Below are 14,126 nucleotides of genomic sequence, written 5' to 3'. Positions count from 1 at the left end.
CTTTAAGGAAATGTTTTTTATATTTAGCTCACATATCATTTAAAACGTATGCATTAAGTAGAGATGGCTTCAAAACAGTGCCCTCAGTCACTGCAGCAGAGAGGGTACAGGACTTGTCAGGTCACTGGAGTTCTTCTGTAATCTAACAGCAAGGAATGTTCCTTCTAGTTACATTCCTTGTCTGATTGTAATCTATACAATGCCCTTTGCAGATAAAACCAACGGTCTTTGATTGATGGGTCTGTATGTAGACAACTATTTTCAATAAGCACACACACACAGGTCACTGCTAGACAAATAATAAGGTACTGCATGAGAGTTTATTGTATTATAGCTGCATTACATGAGAAGATATATTTATTCAAGTGAATTTTAAAAGCTAAAAACATTCAATGTTTATTCTGCGTCAAAAAGTTCCATTGTGGGAAGTTTTAGACATTTCAAAACATCTTCAGCACCTCTAATGACTTGAGTTCTAAACCAAAAGATAGATATTACATAAAATGTCCAGAGATATACAGCTGTTGGATATCTTTTAGGGAAATATAGGTATAGAAGGACAACTAATACTGGTACCTAGAAGATATAAAGCAAGCGACTTAATAAATGCACTGACACAAATAACAAAACAAAAATCAGTCACATTCAAACAACCCAACAAAATGACTGAATACTATGCAAGGGCTAACATACAACAAAACATTTTCCAACGAATGTTCACACAAAATAAAACATGCATTATATTTATCTCCAAAAGGTCAAAGGTCAGAATCCATCAGGATTAGTGATTCCATAACCATATCAATTAATCAGTCCCCCCCCTAAAAAAGTTAAATATTAATTAAGCCTACTAATTTAGCTCAAGTGATTTAAACATGTCTTCGACATGTTGGAAAGCAACAATTAAAACAAGTCTCTTGTTTTCATTCAAGATGACATTTCCCGAGCCCTAACCAGTTTAATGGCGAGTTATCACAAGCCGACATAAGTTAAAAACAAACTTTTTATATTTCTATTCAAATGGTGGCACGTCAATGAATAAGCTAATAGAATGAATAATATAGCATTTTGTGTTCTGGATTTGTCAACGTGTAACAAACAGTTATAGATCAACTTTATTTAACCTACAGCATAAAGCATACGAAATGTGATGTTATAAAAATGGTCGACATGATTCTAAATATATAGGCCTTTCCCTTTCGTCATAAAGTCTATGAAACGTGTATAAATGTTCCTTGTAACAGTAGCATTTCATGAACATTCTACCCTTTTCCGACGACACCCTCCAAAATAACAACAGGAGAATGGATGTCGAGAACTCACTTCCATGCCAACGCAGATTCACAACGTACCCTAATCTAATTAAAAAGGACATTGGGAAAGATTCCTCACACAAAACACTAGGGTCAGTTTTTAGGTATGAATCTACACAAAATCTAACAGATCAGGTCAGGTGTCACAAAGCGGATGTCGTAATACACAACATTGGGAGGTGGATTAGTCAAAGCTTGTACGTGCACCACAATTGCTCATTGTCATTTTCCTGACGCACCTCTAAATACACATACCCCGATGTTCTAGGCAAAACGTAGCTGTGATACTACTTCATCTAAAGCCTAAGGGAAGGAGGGTTAGGGATAGGGGAGCGATTGCAGCCTCAAGGAATCAGAACGACCACTGGGGGCGGTGGATTTAGGTAGCTGCTAAGTCATTCCTTTCTTTGCCCCTTTTTCAAATAAGGTGTTGTCAGCTCCAGCTTTGTATTGCTCCTGGCTCGGTAGATTAGGTTGGCGGTCCTAGTTGGAGTTCACAGGGTTCTGTATGCTGGGGTCCTGAGGTGCGGTGGCTGCCGGTGGAGGAGCCGCGTTACTGAAGAGCAGGGTCTTGAGGATCATCATGTAGAAGGGGCTGTAGACCTGCTTGTTGAAGTTGACCAGGCTTACAAAGGTGACCGCCAAGGAGGTGAGCTCCGGTTGGATCAGGGCCAGGCCTCCGGGCGTCGGGGGTGGATTCACGTGAGAGTTGGGCGTGGCGAGGAGCACCCGGAAGTACTGCTGGACCCTTCCCTCTGGAAAAGGAACAGAGAAGATGCACAGAACAAACAGAGTGATCAGAAAAACAGGCATGAGACTATTGTGAGCTATTCAATAAAACGGGAGCACAATTTCCCACAGTGTACAATTACACAGTCCATTCGGAAAGTATTCAGACCCCTTCTTCCACATTTTGTTATGTTACAGCCTCATTCAAAAATGTATAACATTTTATATTAAATCCTCATTGATCTACACACATACCCCATAATGACTGAGCGAAAAAACAGGTTCAGAAACTTGCAAATGTATTAAAAATAAAACAGAAATATCTGATTTGAATATTCAGACCCTTTGCTATGAAACTTGAAATTGAGCACAAGTGCATCCTGTTTCCATTGATCATCCTTGAGATGTTTCTATAACTTGAGGAGTCCACCTGTGGTAAAGTCAATTGATTTGATTTGGAGAGGCACACACCTGTCTATATAAAGGTCCCACAGTTGACAGGGCATGTCAGAGCAAAAAACCAAGCCATGACGTCGAAGGAATTGACAGAAGAGCTCCGAGACAGGATTGTGTCAAGGCACAGATCTGGAGAAGGGTACCAAAACATTTCTGCAGCATTGAAGGTCCCCAAGAACACAGGGGCCTCCATCATTCTTAAATGGAAGAAGTTTGGAACCACCAAGACTCTTCCTATAGCTGGCATCCCAAGCCAAACTGAACAATCGGGGGAGAAGGGCCTTGGTCAGGGAGGTGACCAAGAACCAGATGGTCACTCTGACAGAGCTCCTCTGTGGAGATGGGAGAACCTTCTGTAGCACTCCACCAATCAGGCCTTTATGGTAGTGGCCAGACGGAAGCCACTCCTCAGTAAAAGGCACATAACGGCCCACTTGGAATTTGCCAACTGGCACCTAAAGGACTCTCAGATCATAAGAAACAAGATTCTCTGGTCTGATGAAATCAAGATTGAACTCTTTGGCCTGAATGCCAAGCGTCACGTCAGGAGGAAACCTGGCACCATCCCTACTGTGAAGCATGGTGGTGGCAGCATCATGCTGTGGGGATGTTTTTCAGTAGCAGGGACTGTGAGACTAGTCAGGAAAAGACCAAGATGAACGGCGAAAAGTTCCTTAGAGATCCCTGATTGAAAACCTGCTCCAGAATGTTCAGGACCTCAGACTGGGGTGAAGTCTCTGAATGTCCTTGAGTGGCCCAGCCAGAGCCCGGACTTGAACCCAAACAAACCCAGCTAGAGACCTGAAAATAGCTGTGCAGCGACGCTCCCCATCCAACCTGACAGAGCTTGAGAGGATCTGCAGAGAGGAATGGGAGAAACTCCCCAAATACAGGTGTTCCAAGCTTGTAACATCATACCCAAGAAGACTCTAGGCTGTAATCGCTGCCAAAGGTGCTTCAACAGAGTACTGAGTAAAGGGTCTGAATACTTATGTAAATGTGATATTTTCATTTTTTTATTTGTTATAAATGTCCAAAATAAAAAATGTAATTGTCTTGTCATTAAAGGGTATAGTGTATAGATTGATGAAAAACAAATATTTAATCAATTTTAGAGTAATGCTGTAACGTAACAAAATGTGGAAAAAGTCAAGGGGTCTGAATACTTTCGGAATGCAATGTAGCTTGGCTGAGAACATTGCAGTAAATATATCAAATTAAATAGTTAGTGAGCCATGTCAGGCCCTCAGGTGTTGTTTTGCTTACCCACAAGACTGCGGATAGGGTTGTTTTCCTGGGTGATGCTGGTGATCTGGCCCTTGAGTGTGACCTGGAGTTCTGGGGGCAAGGCTGGGTAGTTCCTCTCAGTCAGGGACTTGTTGAGCTCACAGCAGATCTGACCACTGACGTTCCCCAGAGCCTCTGACAGGTTAAAGTCCCTGCAGAGTGGAGGAAGACAGTCTCAATTTTCACATTGAAATGTATGTTGCTTCTACACCTGCATTGCTTGCTGTTTGGGGTTTTAGGCTGTGTTTCTGTACAGCACTTTGAGATATCAGCTGATGTACGAAGGGCTATATAAATCAATTTGATTTGATATGTTTGTGTGTGTTATGTAGAACCTACGGTCTGTGCATGCCCTCCAGGAGCACGCTGGCCATCCTCTTGAGACGCTCGGCCAGTGCGGGCAGCCCCGAGATGGGCCCTCCGATGGCGCTGTAGACAATGAGCAGTACGGAGGCCACGGCCTTTAGCAGCTGGAGCCTCCGCTGGAGCTCCCGCAGACGCACCTCGTCTGTCATCAGGGTCTGAGTGTGTTACACACACACAAAAATGGCTTTTACATATAGGGACAAATCATCAACTTAAGCGACATTTTTACTTAGTCTCCCATTGACATCAATGCATGACTAAATGAACATTTGACAATAGTGGAAGTTAGGATTCACCCCATGGAGATTTTAGACAATGGTCATTTGATAGACTTGTGGTTGTAAGTTGGTTGAGAGAGATGGTACCTTCTTTCAGACACTTGTATTCATATGGAATTCACACACATTTAAGACACACAAACAAACCCTCTAGGTAATAGTCTATATGCAAATAAACACCACAAATTCATTAGACCAAGAAGTATAATACACAGAAACAAACACCTGTCAACATCCTCGTCACCTCTATTTACACTCACACCCACACACATTTCCCTTGTGAACATTGAGCAACACCCTCGTCACTTGACAAACACACTGAATGTCACCTTTTCTTAATAACAAAAGACAAGTAATCCAATCCAATGGCAATCATGATATGTCTTGAATAAGCAAATAATTATTTTGAAACCATCTGTCTACTAACACACACACACACACACACATTTCAACCCACCTCAGGCAGTGGGCTCTTGTGGTAGTCCCAGGTGAGGATGCGGATGAATCCACTGTTGAAGACCAGGAGGGGACTTGGCAGGGCTTTCCCCGCCTTCCCATGGCCGTTGGGCTGCTCCACGGTTGGCATGGAGAAAAGCACTTCCTCCAGAGAGGACTTGATCCACTCAGTGGTATGGTCCAACGCACCTGAGGAAGTTAGGACAGTCATTTGTGTGCATTTAATAGTGATTGACATCTTTCATTTAATGATGTAGAGAAATCAAACCCACGCTTCACATGCTGTACATCCCACAACTCAAACATCCCCTAATACCATAAAGCAGTACAGGCTCATAATTTAGGTCCCAGGAGCACACCAAGTTAAAAAAATGAATGAATACTATGCTGACCTTTAGGCAGTCAACGGTCAAATGTATTTGTAAAGGAACAGGCAAATGATCCAAACGCCAGTCCAATGCCAATAAAATGTTCCTCATAATAATTAAAGGTTAATAACAACGCAGACTCACTGGGAGTCTTCTCCACGATGCTCTGGAACTTGGCCCTCTCATACTCCACTGACTGCCTCTGCAGATCGGGCCGCAGGCTCTGGATGGTAAAGTTCACCATGTCCATCTTCATCAGGTCCAGCACCCGGAAGATCTCCCTGCTCAATGTAATAACACTCTCAAAACGAATGCTTTTGATTTGGCTCCAGAATAAATACCTAGTGACTTGCCTCAACATCTGTTCTTCTAGCTTTGGAGTTTTAAAAGGATCCATTGAATTTACCAAAGGTGGACTTCAATTAAGTTGTAGAAACATCTCAAGGATGATCAATGGAAACAGAATACATCTGAGCTCAATTTTGATTCTCATAGCAAAATAAGGTATTTTTTTATATATTTATTTTAAAATTTAGCAAAAATGTCTGAAACCTGCTTTCGCTTTGTCATTGTGGTATTGTGTGTCTATGGTTAATTTTTTTTTTATCCATTTTAGAATAAGGATGTAAAGTAACAAAATGTGGAAAAAGTCAAGAGGTCTGAACACTTTCCAAATGCACGGTGGCTTTAGAGAGCTAAAAGGATCAAATGGATGCCGGCCATATATGGGGATGGCTACAATTATCCAAATAAATATCCACAAGGGTTGGAAACAAAACTTTGCCCAAACGTACTTGAACATTGATACAATGTTGTCGGGGTTCTCGCAGAGCTTCTTGACCTCGTCGTCACGGACCGGGGCGCACAGCTTGCCCATGATGGTGACAATGTAAGAGGCCAGGCCCTGTATGTCCACCGCTTCCTTGTCCGCCTGCTGGCGAATCAGATCCATGTCCAGCACCTCCAGGATCTGAGTCCGCAGCCGATTGGCTCCCGGGCTCAGGAACGACAGCAGGATCTGTTCATAGTAAATGGTTTTAAAAAATGAAGAAAATAAACAATATATAGCTAGAAGATATCAATCTTCAAAGCTATTAGCCCATTTTAAATACATCCTTATTGCGTACATTCACAATACACACACAATTGGACAGGTGAAAGAATGGATTCCACTACATAACTGTTGCTTATCCACTTGTGTCAGATCAGTGATTACTGCTCAGGGAGTTAGAAATGATACGTTTTCAAAGTCTTCCAACAGGGTCATCTTCCTGATAAGATAAGCTTTCCAACCATGGATTCATCAAGATTGATAGAGGGGAAAATGGCCAAAGCTCACCTCTCTGATCTCCTCCAGCAGTTTGATGGCGTGCTCATACTCTGGTGGGTCATCATTCAGCTCAGACTCCAGGCTATCCCAGAACGCCTTGTGAACTATATCTTTGACTTGCTTCTCCAAACTGAAAAGGAGAATTGAATATCATCAGTTGTCAATTGGCATTTGTGTAGCCCAAGTGATGGCCATGTTTACTGGGCGTCCATTTTGAAGTGGTAGGTACCTGTTCTGAGGTAGGTGGGGCTGCTCCACATGAAAGTCACGGTTGACGATGATCTCGTGGGCCAGGGTCAGGTTGGACAGGTCCCGGGCAGAAGACATGACATCATCCAGTGTTATAGTTTTGGGAGGGCTAGCTGTAAATAGGGGGCATAAAAATAAAAACAAAAACAAAGTGTTGAGAGTAGCCATTTTGGCGTTTGAAAGCTCAACCAAAGTGTGGAGAGGGCACACAGTGTTGCATTCCGATTCTCTATACTCCTCCAAAGGTGATGACGACACCAATCCAATGCTTTTAAATCAATGGTGGGAAGTGTGCAAGTGCACACTTTCTGGAAATGCAATTTTTAGGGTGACATTTTGACAAGCCTAAGAAGCAGTCCTACTAGACAGGGAGGAAGGAGATCTACTCACAGGAGGGCGAGCTGTGCTTGCTGCTGGAGCAGTCACTGGTGAAGCTTTGGCGGGAGCAGTCAAAGTCGCTGGCAGACGTGATGCTGTTACAGCGGTCCGACGACGACTCGGCATCGCTGCTGGCGTCCTCGCTGCCAGTGGTGGACATGGAGGTGGGCCGCTCGTCAGTCCCAGGCATGGCGGGCTAGCGCTGCAGACAGGCACAGCAGTCATGCATGCATGCATGTATGTATAAATGGAACATTATTTAAGCCTACATGAGTACTGTAACATGTGGTTGAATGCACTCTCTCTCAAGTTGTTCTCTTATGGAAAAATAAGGGGTTTCTAAGTCTTGTGTAGTGGGGGCCAGGCAGTTGTAGCAAGAGCCTTGAGTTTGAGCTTACATTCATTATCTAGCTATGTAGCCTATAAAAGGCACTGGACTGGCCATGAGCTTGTTAAACCTAGTTTAACCTCCCTTTCCAAAGTCTGAGGTCCCCCAATAAAAACATTTGCACTACTTTACTGAAGACAATACTCCAATCTTTAAACTGCCCCTTTTTGGTTTGGTGTGTTACCATTACCATGTGTGTTTTTTCCTGTGTTCCTGTTGCTAGGAGAGGCAGGGTGTATAACACAGGACAGTATAACAGCTGTTAGGCCAGAGTGGCCATGGAAACCGGAGGAGGGCAATCCACTTGTGCCCCAGTTAAGATAAAAGGATCAACACACGCACACGTTTCCAAAACGATTCAGACATTAGTTGACTTTAAAGATGGTGCTGCAAAAAAAAAAGAGGGATATTATCACCATAGTTCAGCCAGTACAGCCTACTTCCACAATAACAAAACAAAGGGACAGTGTTATGAATGGGATCGCATGAGTCTCCAGGGTAACATGATAACAGCCGGATTCTCAGCCAACCGTCCACAGATCCAGTTACACTTCACTGCTTAGATGAACAGGGTAATCATTCTCGTGTACCGCACATCGTTCCAAGCAACATAAAGGCACACGTCCAGCCATCCCGTCAATGAGATCACGTAAACAACTTGGCCTACACTTTTTAGAACAACACGTGTTGTTGAGGCAAATCACTCGAATTTAGGCCAATAGTTTAAAAATGGACCTTAAAACATTCCAATACACTATGTCACTACACTATGGGGCGGCAGGGTAGCCTAGTGGTTAGAGCGTTGGACTAGTAACCGGAAGGTTGCAAGTTCAAACCCCCGAGCTGACAAGGTACAAACCTGTCGTTCTGCCCCTGAACAGGCAGTTAACCCACTGTTCCTAGGCCGTCATTGAAAATAAGAATTTGTTCTTAACTGACTTGCCTAGTTAAATAAAGGTAAAAAAAAACAAATTAAAAAAGTCTAACTACTAGGCCAACGTGCCATATACAGAAGACACAGTAGACACGTGTGTTGCCCTGTTGGTGTTTTCTTTGCCAGATAGCCCAACAACTCCAGTCCAGAGAGCTAGGTGGTGCTTCCTTCTTATGGAGGAAGGCTGTGACTTTATAGTCTATGTCTGTGTGTAGTCTCAGTCATGACCTTCATCGTCATTCTCCTGTCAGACATGGCAAGGTCATAACCCATATCTCAAAGGTCACAAGAGAAAGGGAACGCCTGAAGTTGTTTGATACAGTGTATCCGGAAAGCATTCAGACCCCTTCAGACCCCCCCCCCCAATCTACAAAGCAAAATCAAGTTGTAGAAACACCTCAAGGATGACCAATGGAAACAGGATGCACCGGATCTTAATTTCAAATCTCATAGCAAAGTGTCTGAATACTTACGTAAATAAAGTTTTTTTTTGTTTTTTTAAATCAACTGTTTTCTCTTTGTCATTATGGGGTATTGTGTGTAGATTGAGGGGAAAAAATAATTTATTCAATTTTAGAACAAGGCTGTAATGTAACAAAATGTGGAAAAAGTCAAGGGGTCTGAATGCTTTCCGAATGCACTGTATTTGCTTGCTAGATCAGCCCATGTCTATTGTGATACCTGAAGTGATGTGCCCTGTCCTTCCAATGAAGGATAAACAGGCAGGTGATTCAGAGAGAATTCCTAAAGCAAATGCAAGTCAAAGCATTTAAAAATGACTGCATCCCATTAGCTTGCTTAGACACAGAGGCATTGATAAGGCAACCCAGCACAAGGATCTACGCTGACCTTAATCATTATCATTTTTTTCCCTTCCAAGGAACATGTGCGCGCCCAAATAAAAAAATGTTGGCGCACACAAAGACATTTAGGAGCACAATGGAAAATAGTTAAGGTAATAAAGCTAGAATCCTTTATATTTCTAGGCACACTTGTGCTCCTAAATTTAAATTCCAGGTAGCACAGTAACATATTTATGGGCGCATGTGTGAGTAAAATGGTTGCACTGTAGAGCCCTGACCCAGGAGGAAAAGGAACTTCACATAGGGTTACAGAGCAGGGATTGAGATGAAGGTCTGAAAGGCATTCGCCCATTGACCAAGTCAGGAGTATTTTGAATGGCCGAAGATTATGATCAAGTATGATAATTTCAAGCTATATTCCCCTAGGCAGGAACCAGAGAAACTAGAAAGACCAGACAACTGAAATTCTTAGCATTTTGGTTGTTAACAGTAAAAAAAAAAAATATCACATGCCCATTGGGACAACCACAGAGCAGGCCCAACTTGCACGGCTGCTCTGGTCACTTGCCCTGGGAAATACGGTAACCGTTAATGTCAATCCCTGCAGAGCAACTGACACTTCACCACCACTTGACACTGCACAGTGGCTATAAATAGCCTAGGATATGTCTATTACTGTAGTTAGGAGAGTTAGTTCGATATGATCACATTACAATCACAAAGTGTCCCGTAGCCACATGAAGACAAAATAGCTACCCTTGTGTGTGCAGTGCACGGACTATATCAGTGAACAACTGTGGGGAAAATAGCTTTCCATGGCAACGCTGTCATTGGTTGATTCCCCATCGCTCTGTCTAAACAGATCGTTACCATGGTTATGCCATGGATTAGCAGTCTGACCGAAGTTGCCCTAAAAAAGACGCAGTAGGCTCTACAAGCCAGGATGTTGAATAAAATGATATTTACACTTACTTTACCAGTTGTACATGCTGTTGATCCTTTTGGAGGTAGGTGGTGGAGATAAGGTAAACAACCATTTCCTGTGGATACCCTACTTTTTGCGGTGTTGGTAGTTTCTGTAACTTGTATTTTCAATCGTTTCAGGCATTGCACGTGATGCACAATATGTCCATTTACTTTTATCAATAGTTAGCATTGAAACATTTTTTAAAAAGTTACCTTGCCCAAGAGAGATTTGCGTGGTTATCAAAATGTCAATTGCATCAGTATTTTTTTTCTTAGAATATACACAACCATATACAGACCATTGTACTAAAAGTTGGGCAAAGAACACTTCCCTGCAAATGCTTTGTTTCAGATCACCTAGTACTTAAGGACAAAAATCAGCAGACAACTGGTAAAGTACAGTCGTGGTCAAAAGTTTTGAGAATGACACAGATATTAATCTTCAAAGTCTGCTGCCTCAGTTAGTATTGATGGCAATTTGAATATACTCCAGAATGTTATGAAGGGTGATCAGATGAATTGCAAAGTCCCTCTTTGCACCTAAATCAACCATTTATCGGATCATCAAGAACTTCAAGGAGAGCGGTTCAATTGTTGTGAAGAAGCCTTCAGGGCGCCCAAGAAAGTCCAGCAAGCGCCAGGACCGTCTCCTAAAGTTGATTCCGCTGCGGGATCGGGGCACCACCAGTACAGAGCTTGCTCAGGAATGGCAGCAGGCAGGTGTGAGTGCATCTGCACGCACAGTGAGGCGAAGACTTTGAGGATGGCCTGGTGTCTAGAAGGGCAGCAAAGAAGCCCCTTCTCTCCAGGAAAAACATCAGGGACAGATTGATATTCTTCAAAGAGTACAGGGATTGGACTGCTGAGGACTGGGGTAAAGTCATTTTCTCTGATAAATCCCCTTTCCGATTGTTTGGGGCATACGGACAAAAAGCTTGTCCGGAGAAGACAAGGTGAGCCCTACCATCAGTCCTGTGTCATGTCAACAGTAAAGCATCCTGAGACCATTCATGTGTGGGGTTGCTTCTCAGCCAAGGGAGTGGGTTCACTCACAATTTTGCCTAAGAACACAGCCATGAATAAATAATGGTACCAACACATCCTCCAATAGGAACTTCTCCCAACCATCACAACTATGAAATAACACATATGGAATAATGTAGTAACCAAAACAAGTGCTAAACAATAAAAAAAAATATATATAGATCGATTCTTCAAAGTAGGCACCCTTTGCCTTGACAGCTTTGCACACTCTTGGCATTCTCTCAAACAGCTTCATGAGGTAGTCACTTGGAATGCAATTCAAATTAAAACAGGTGTGCCTTCTTAAAAGTTCATTTGTGGAATTTAGTTCCTTCTTAATACATTTGAGCCAATCAGTTGGGTTGTGACAAGGTAGGGGTGGTATACAGAAGATAGGGCTATTTGGTAAAAGACCAAGTCCATTTTATGGCATAGAACAGCTCAAATAAGCAAAGAAAAAAATGACAGTGCATCATTACTATTAAGACATGAAGGTCAGTCAATGTGGAAAATGTGCAGTTGCAAAAACCATCCAGCACTATGATGAAACTGGCTCTCGTGAGGATCACCACAAGAATGGAAGACCCAGAGTTACCTCTACTGCAGAGGATAAGTTCATTAGAGTTACCAGCCTCAAATTGCAGCCCAAATAAATGCTTCAGAGTTCAAGTAACAGACACATCAACATCAACTGTTCAGAGGAGACTGTGTGAATCAGGCCTTCATGGTTGAAACTAGAAGCACAAGCATTTCGCTACATTCGCATTAACATCTGCTAACCATGTGTATGTGACAATAAAAATTTGATTTGATGGAATTGCTGGAAAAAAACACTACTGAAGGACACCAATAAGAAGAGACTTGCTTGGGCCAAAAAACACAAGCAATGGATATTAGACTGGTGGAAATCTGTCCTTTGGTCTGATGAGTCCAAATGTGAGAATTTTGTGTCTTTGTGAGACGCAGAGTAGGTGAACAGATCTCTGCATGTGTGGTTCCCACCGCGAAGCATAGAGGAGGAGAAGACGTGATGGTGTGGGGGTGCTTTGCTGGTGACACTGTCAGTGATTTATTTAGAATTCAAGGCACACTTAACCAGCATGGCTACCAGAGCATTATGCAGCAATAGGCCATCCTATCTGGTTTCCGCTTAGTGGGACTATCATTTATTTTTCAACAGGACAATGACCCAACACCCCTCCAGGCTGTGTAAGGGCTATTTGACCAAGAAGGAGAGTGATGGAGTGCTGCATCATATGACTTGGCCTACACAATCACCCGACCTCAACCCAATTGAGATGGTTTGGGGTGAGTTGGACCGCAGAGTTAAGGAAAAGCAGCCAACAAGTGCTCAGCATATGTGGGAACTCCTTCAAGACTGTTGGAAAAGCATTCCAGGTGAAGCTGGTTGAGAGAATGCCAAGAGTGTGCAAAGCTGTCATCAAGGCAAAGGGTGGCTACTTTGAAGAATCTAAACTACAACATGTTTTTATTTGTTTAACACTTTTGGTTACTACAGGATTCCATGTGTTATTCATAGTTTGTCTTCACTATTAAAAATAAATAAAACCCCTTGAATGAAGTGTGTCCAAACTTTTGACTGGTACTGTACATTCAGATTAAGTATATTCAAACGTCTGACTTTTGATGGGAATGCTCACAAAAAGTGAGCCTGCATGTTAGAGACAAGTCTTTCACTCTCAGATTCGTATAGGCTATCCGTCGTTCAGCCCTACAAGGCTGGTTACAGCAAAGGGCATTTTCAGTTAAACTGCAGAACACTGTACAAGCTGCATGCACAAAACAATATATCCACACACGCGTCACTGATAAGTACACGTGATCCTGCAGCACCAAAACAAGAGCGCTGGACAAGACTGAGAAGAGATCTGCCTGTGCCAAAAGAAACGCAAGACAATAACTATGTCGCTGAAAGGGTTTTAATTGATTGCAAAGGATGTTGATCCTCGCATCTAGTTACACTGGGAGAATTGTACTGAAGCTACCCACTCCAATTAAAATGTCGCTACAAGCAATAGTTGTTATTGTTACGGATGAAGTCACAAGCGCGATCGTGCAAGCGTAGCAAGCTAACGACGTTAGATTAATCTGACAAGGAGCTAAATGGCTTTTTAACAGCCAAAAGATATACAATGTTATTCATTTGTTTGTAAACAAGAATGCTAACGCTAAATCACCAATTTATAATGGGTTCAAGTTTGTAACTAACGTTACGATTACATACATCCAGCTCAATCACACCAACAAGGATAAACATGACCCAAACAATACATTGGTAACTAGCAACATCATAGCATAGGTAACTGTTGACATGCTCAAATGGTTTCGCTATCTAGCTAAGTTCCCACCTAGCATGTGCTAATGCTAACAAAAATATACGTCGAAATATAGCTATGTTTTACCTTTTTTACGTCTCCGCTGTGGGAGACTAGGTTATACACCAAATGAGTCGTTTGTAAAGGAGGTTGAGTCTAGTTAGCTGACGGCACTTTAGTATTTTTAAAGGTCCAAGACCACAGCTGGCTTGCGGTTCGATTTGGGCTAAACCGTTCAGTAGCGGTGGGGAGTACTTTGTTGGGCAACGTTAATACAAACCTAAACCGTATATACAAACAGCAATTTATGGATAGATAGCTATCATTATATAACGAATATATGTTTCATTCATCTCAATATATGGTATTATCCCCGGATTGAGCTCACTGAAAGAAAATATCCACTTCGATATATGACACGTCCATTGTTTACAGTACAATTACCTCCCTTTCCTTCTCGATGAAT

The 14,126-nt window shown here is 42.4% G+C and overlaps 1 protein-coding gene across 2 annotated transcripts; it reads right to left on the bottom strand.

The window, feature by feature from the left end:
• Positions 1-301: 301 nt before the first annotated feature.
• Positions 302-14,126, bottom strand: LOC139378444 (t-complex 11, testis-specific-like 2). 2 transcript variants are annotated; one of them, XM_071120619.1, is made up of 10 exons: positions 13,748-14,126; positions 7,223-7,412; positions 6,813-6,945; positions 6,593-6,713; positions 6,048-6,271; positions 5,398-5,534; positions 4,887-5,074; positions 4,125-4,306; positions 3,765-3,937; positions 302-2,068 (listed from the first exon to the last, which is right to left on the bottom strand). In XM_071120619.1, the coding sequence occupies exons 2-10, from the start codon at positions 7,398-7,400 to the stop codon at positions 1,797-1,799; spliced, it is 1,608 nt and encodes a 535-aa protein (XP_070976720.1). In that variant the 5' UTR covers positions 7,401-7,412; positions 13,748-14,126; the 3' UTR covers positions 302-1,796. The 2 variants fall into 2 exon arrangements, with proteins under 2 accessions (XP_070976720.1, XP_070976721.1); XM_071120620.1 differs by lacking the exon at positions 13,748-14,126 and adding an exon at positions 10,308-10,411.

The sequence above is a fragment of the Oncorhynchus clarkii genome, chromosome 21 (genome assembly GCF_045791955.1).
Source record: "Oncorhynchus clarkii lewisi isolate Uvic-CL-2024 chromosome 21, UVic_Ocla_1.0, whole genome shotgun sequence".
Taxonomy (NCBI): Eukaryota; Metazoa; Chordata; class Actinopteri; order Salmoniformes; family Salmonidae; genus Oncorhynchus; species Oncorhynchus clarkii.
This window is presented reverse-complemented; position numbering and strand designations above follow the sequence as displayed.

Bases quoted from the DNA above. Each gene is read 5' to 3' on its own strand.
- LOC139378444 (XM_071120619.1), bottom strand. From the start codon at position 7,400: ATGCCTGGGACTGACGAGCGGCCCACCTCCATGTCCACCACTGGCAGC. The intron at 3,938-4,124 runs GTAGGTTCTACA...TCCACTCTGCAG, and splicing joins CTGGAGGGCATGCACAGACC to GGACTTTAACCTGTCAGAGG. The intron at 2,069-3,764 runs GTAAGCAAAACA...TTCCTTTTCCAG, and splicing joins CCCTATCCGCAGTCTTGTGG to AGGGAAGGGTCCAGCAGTAC.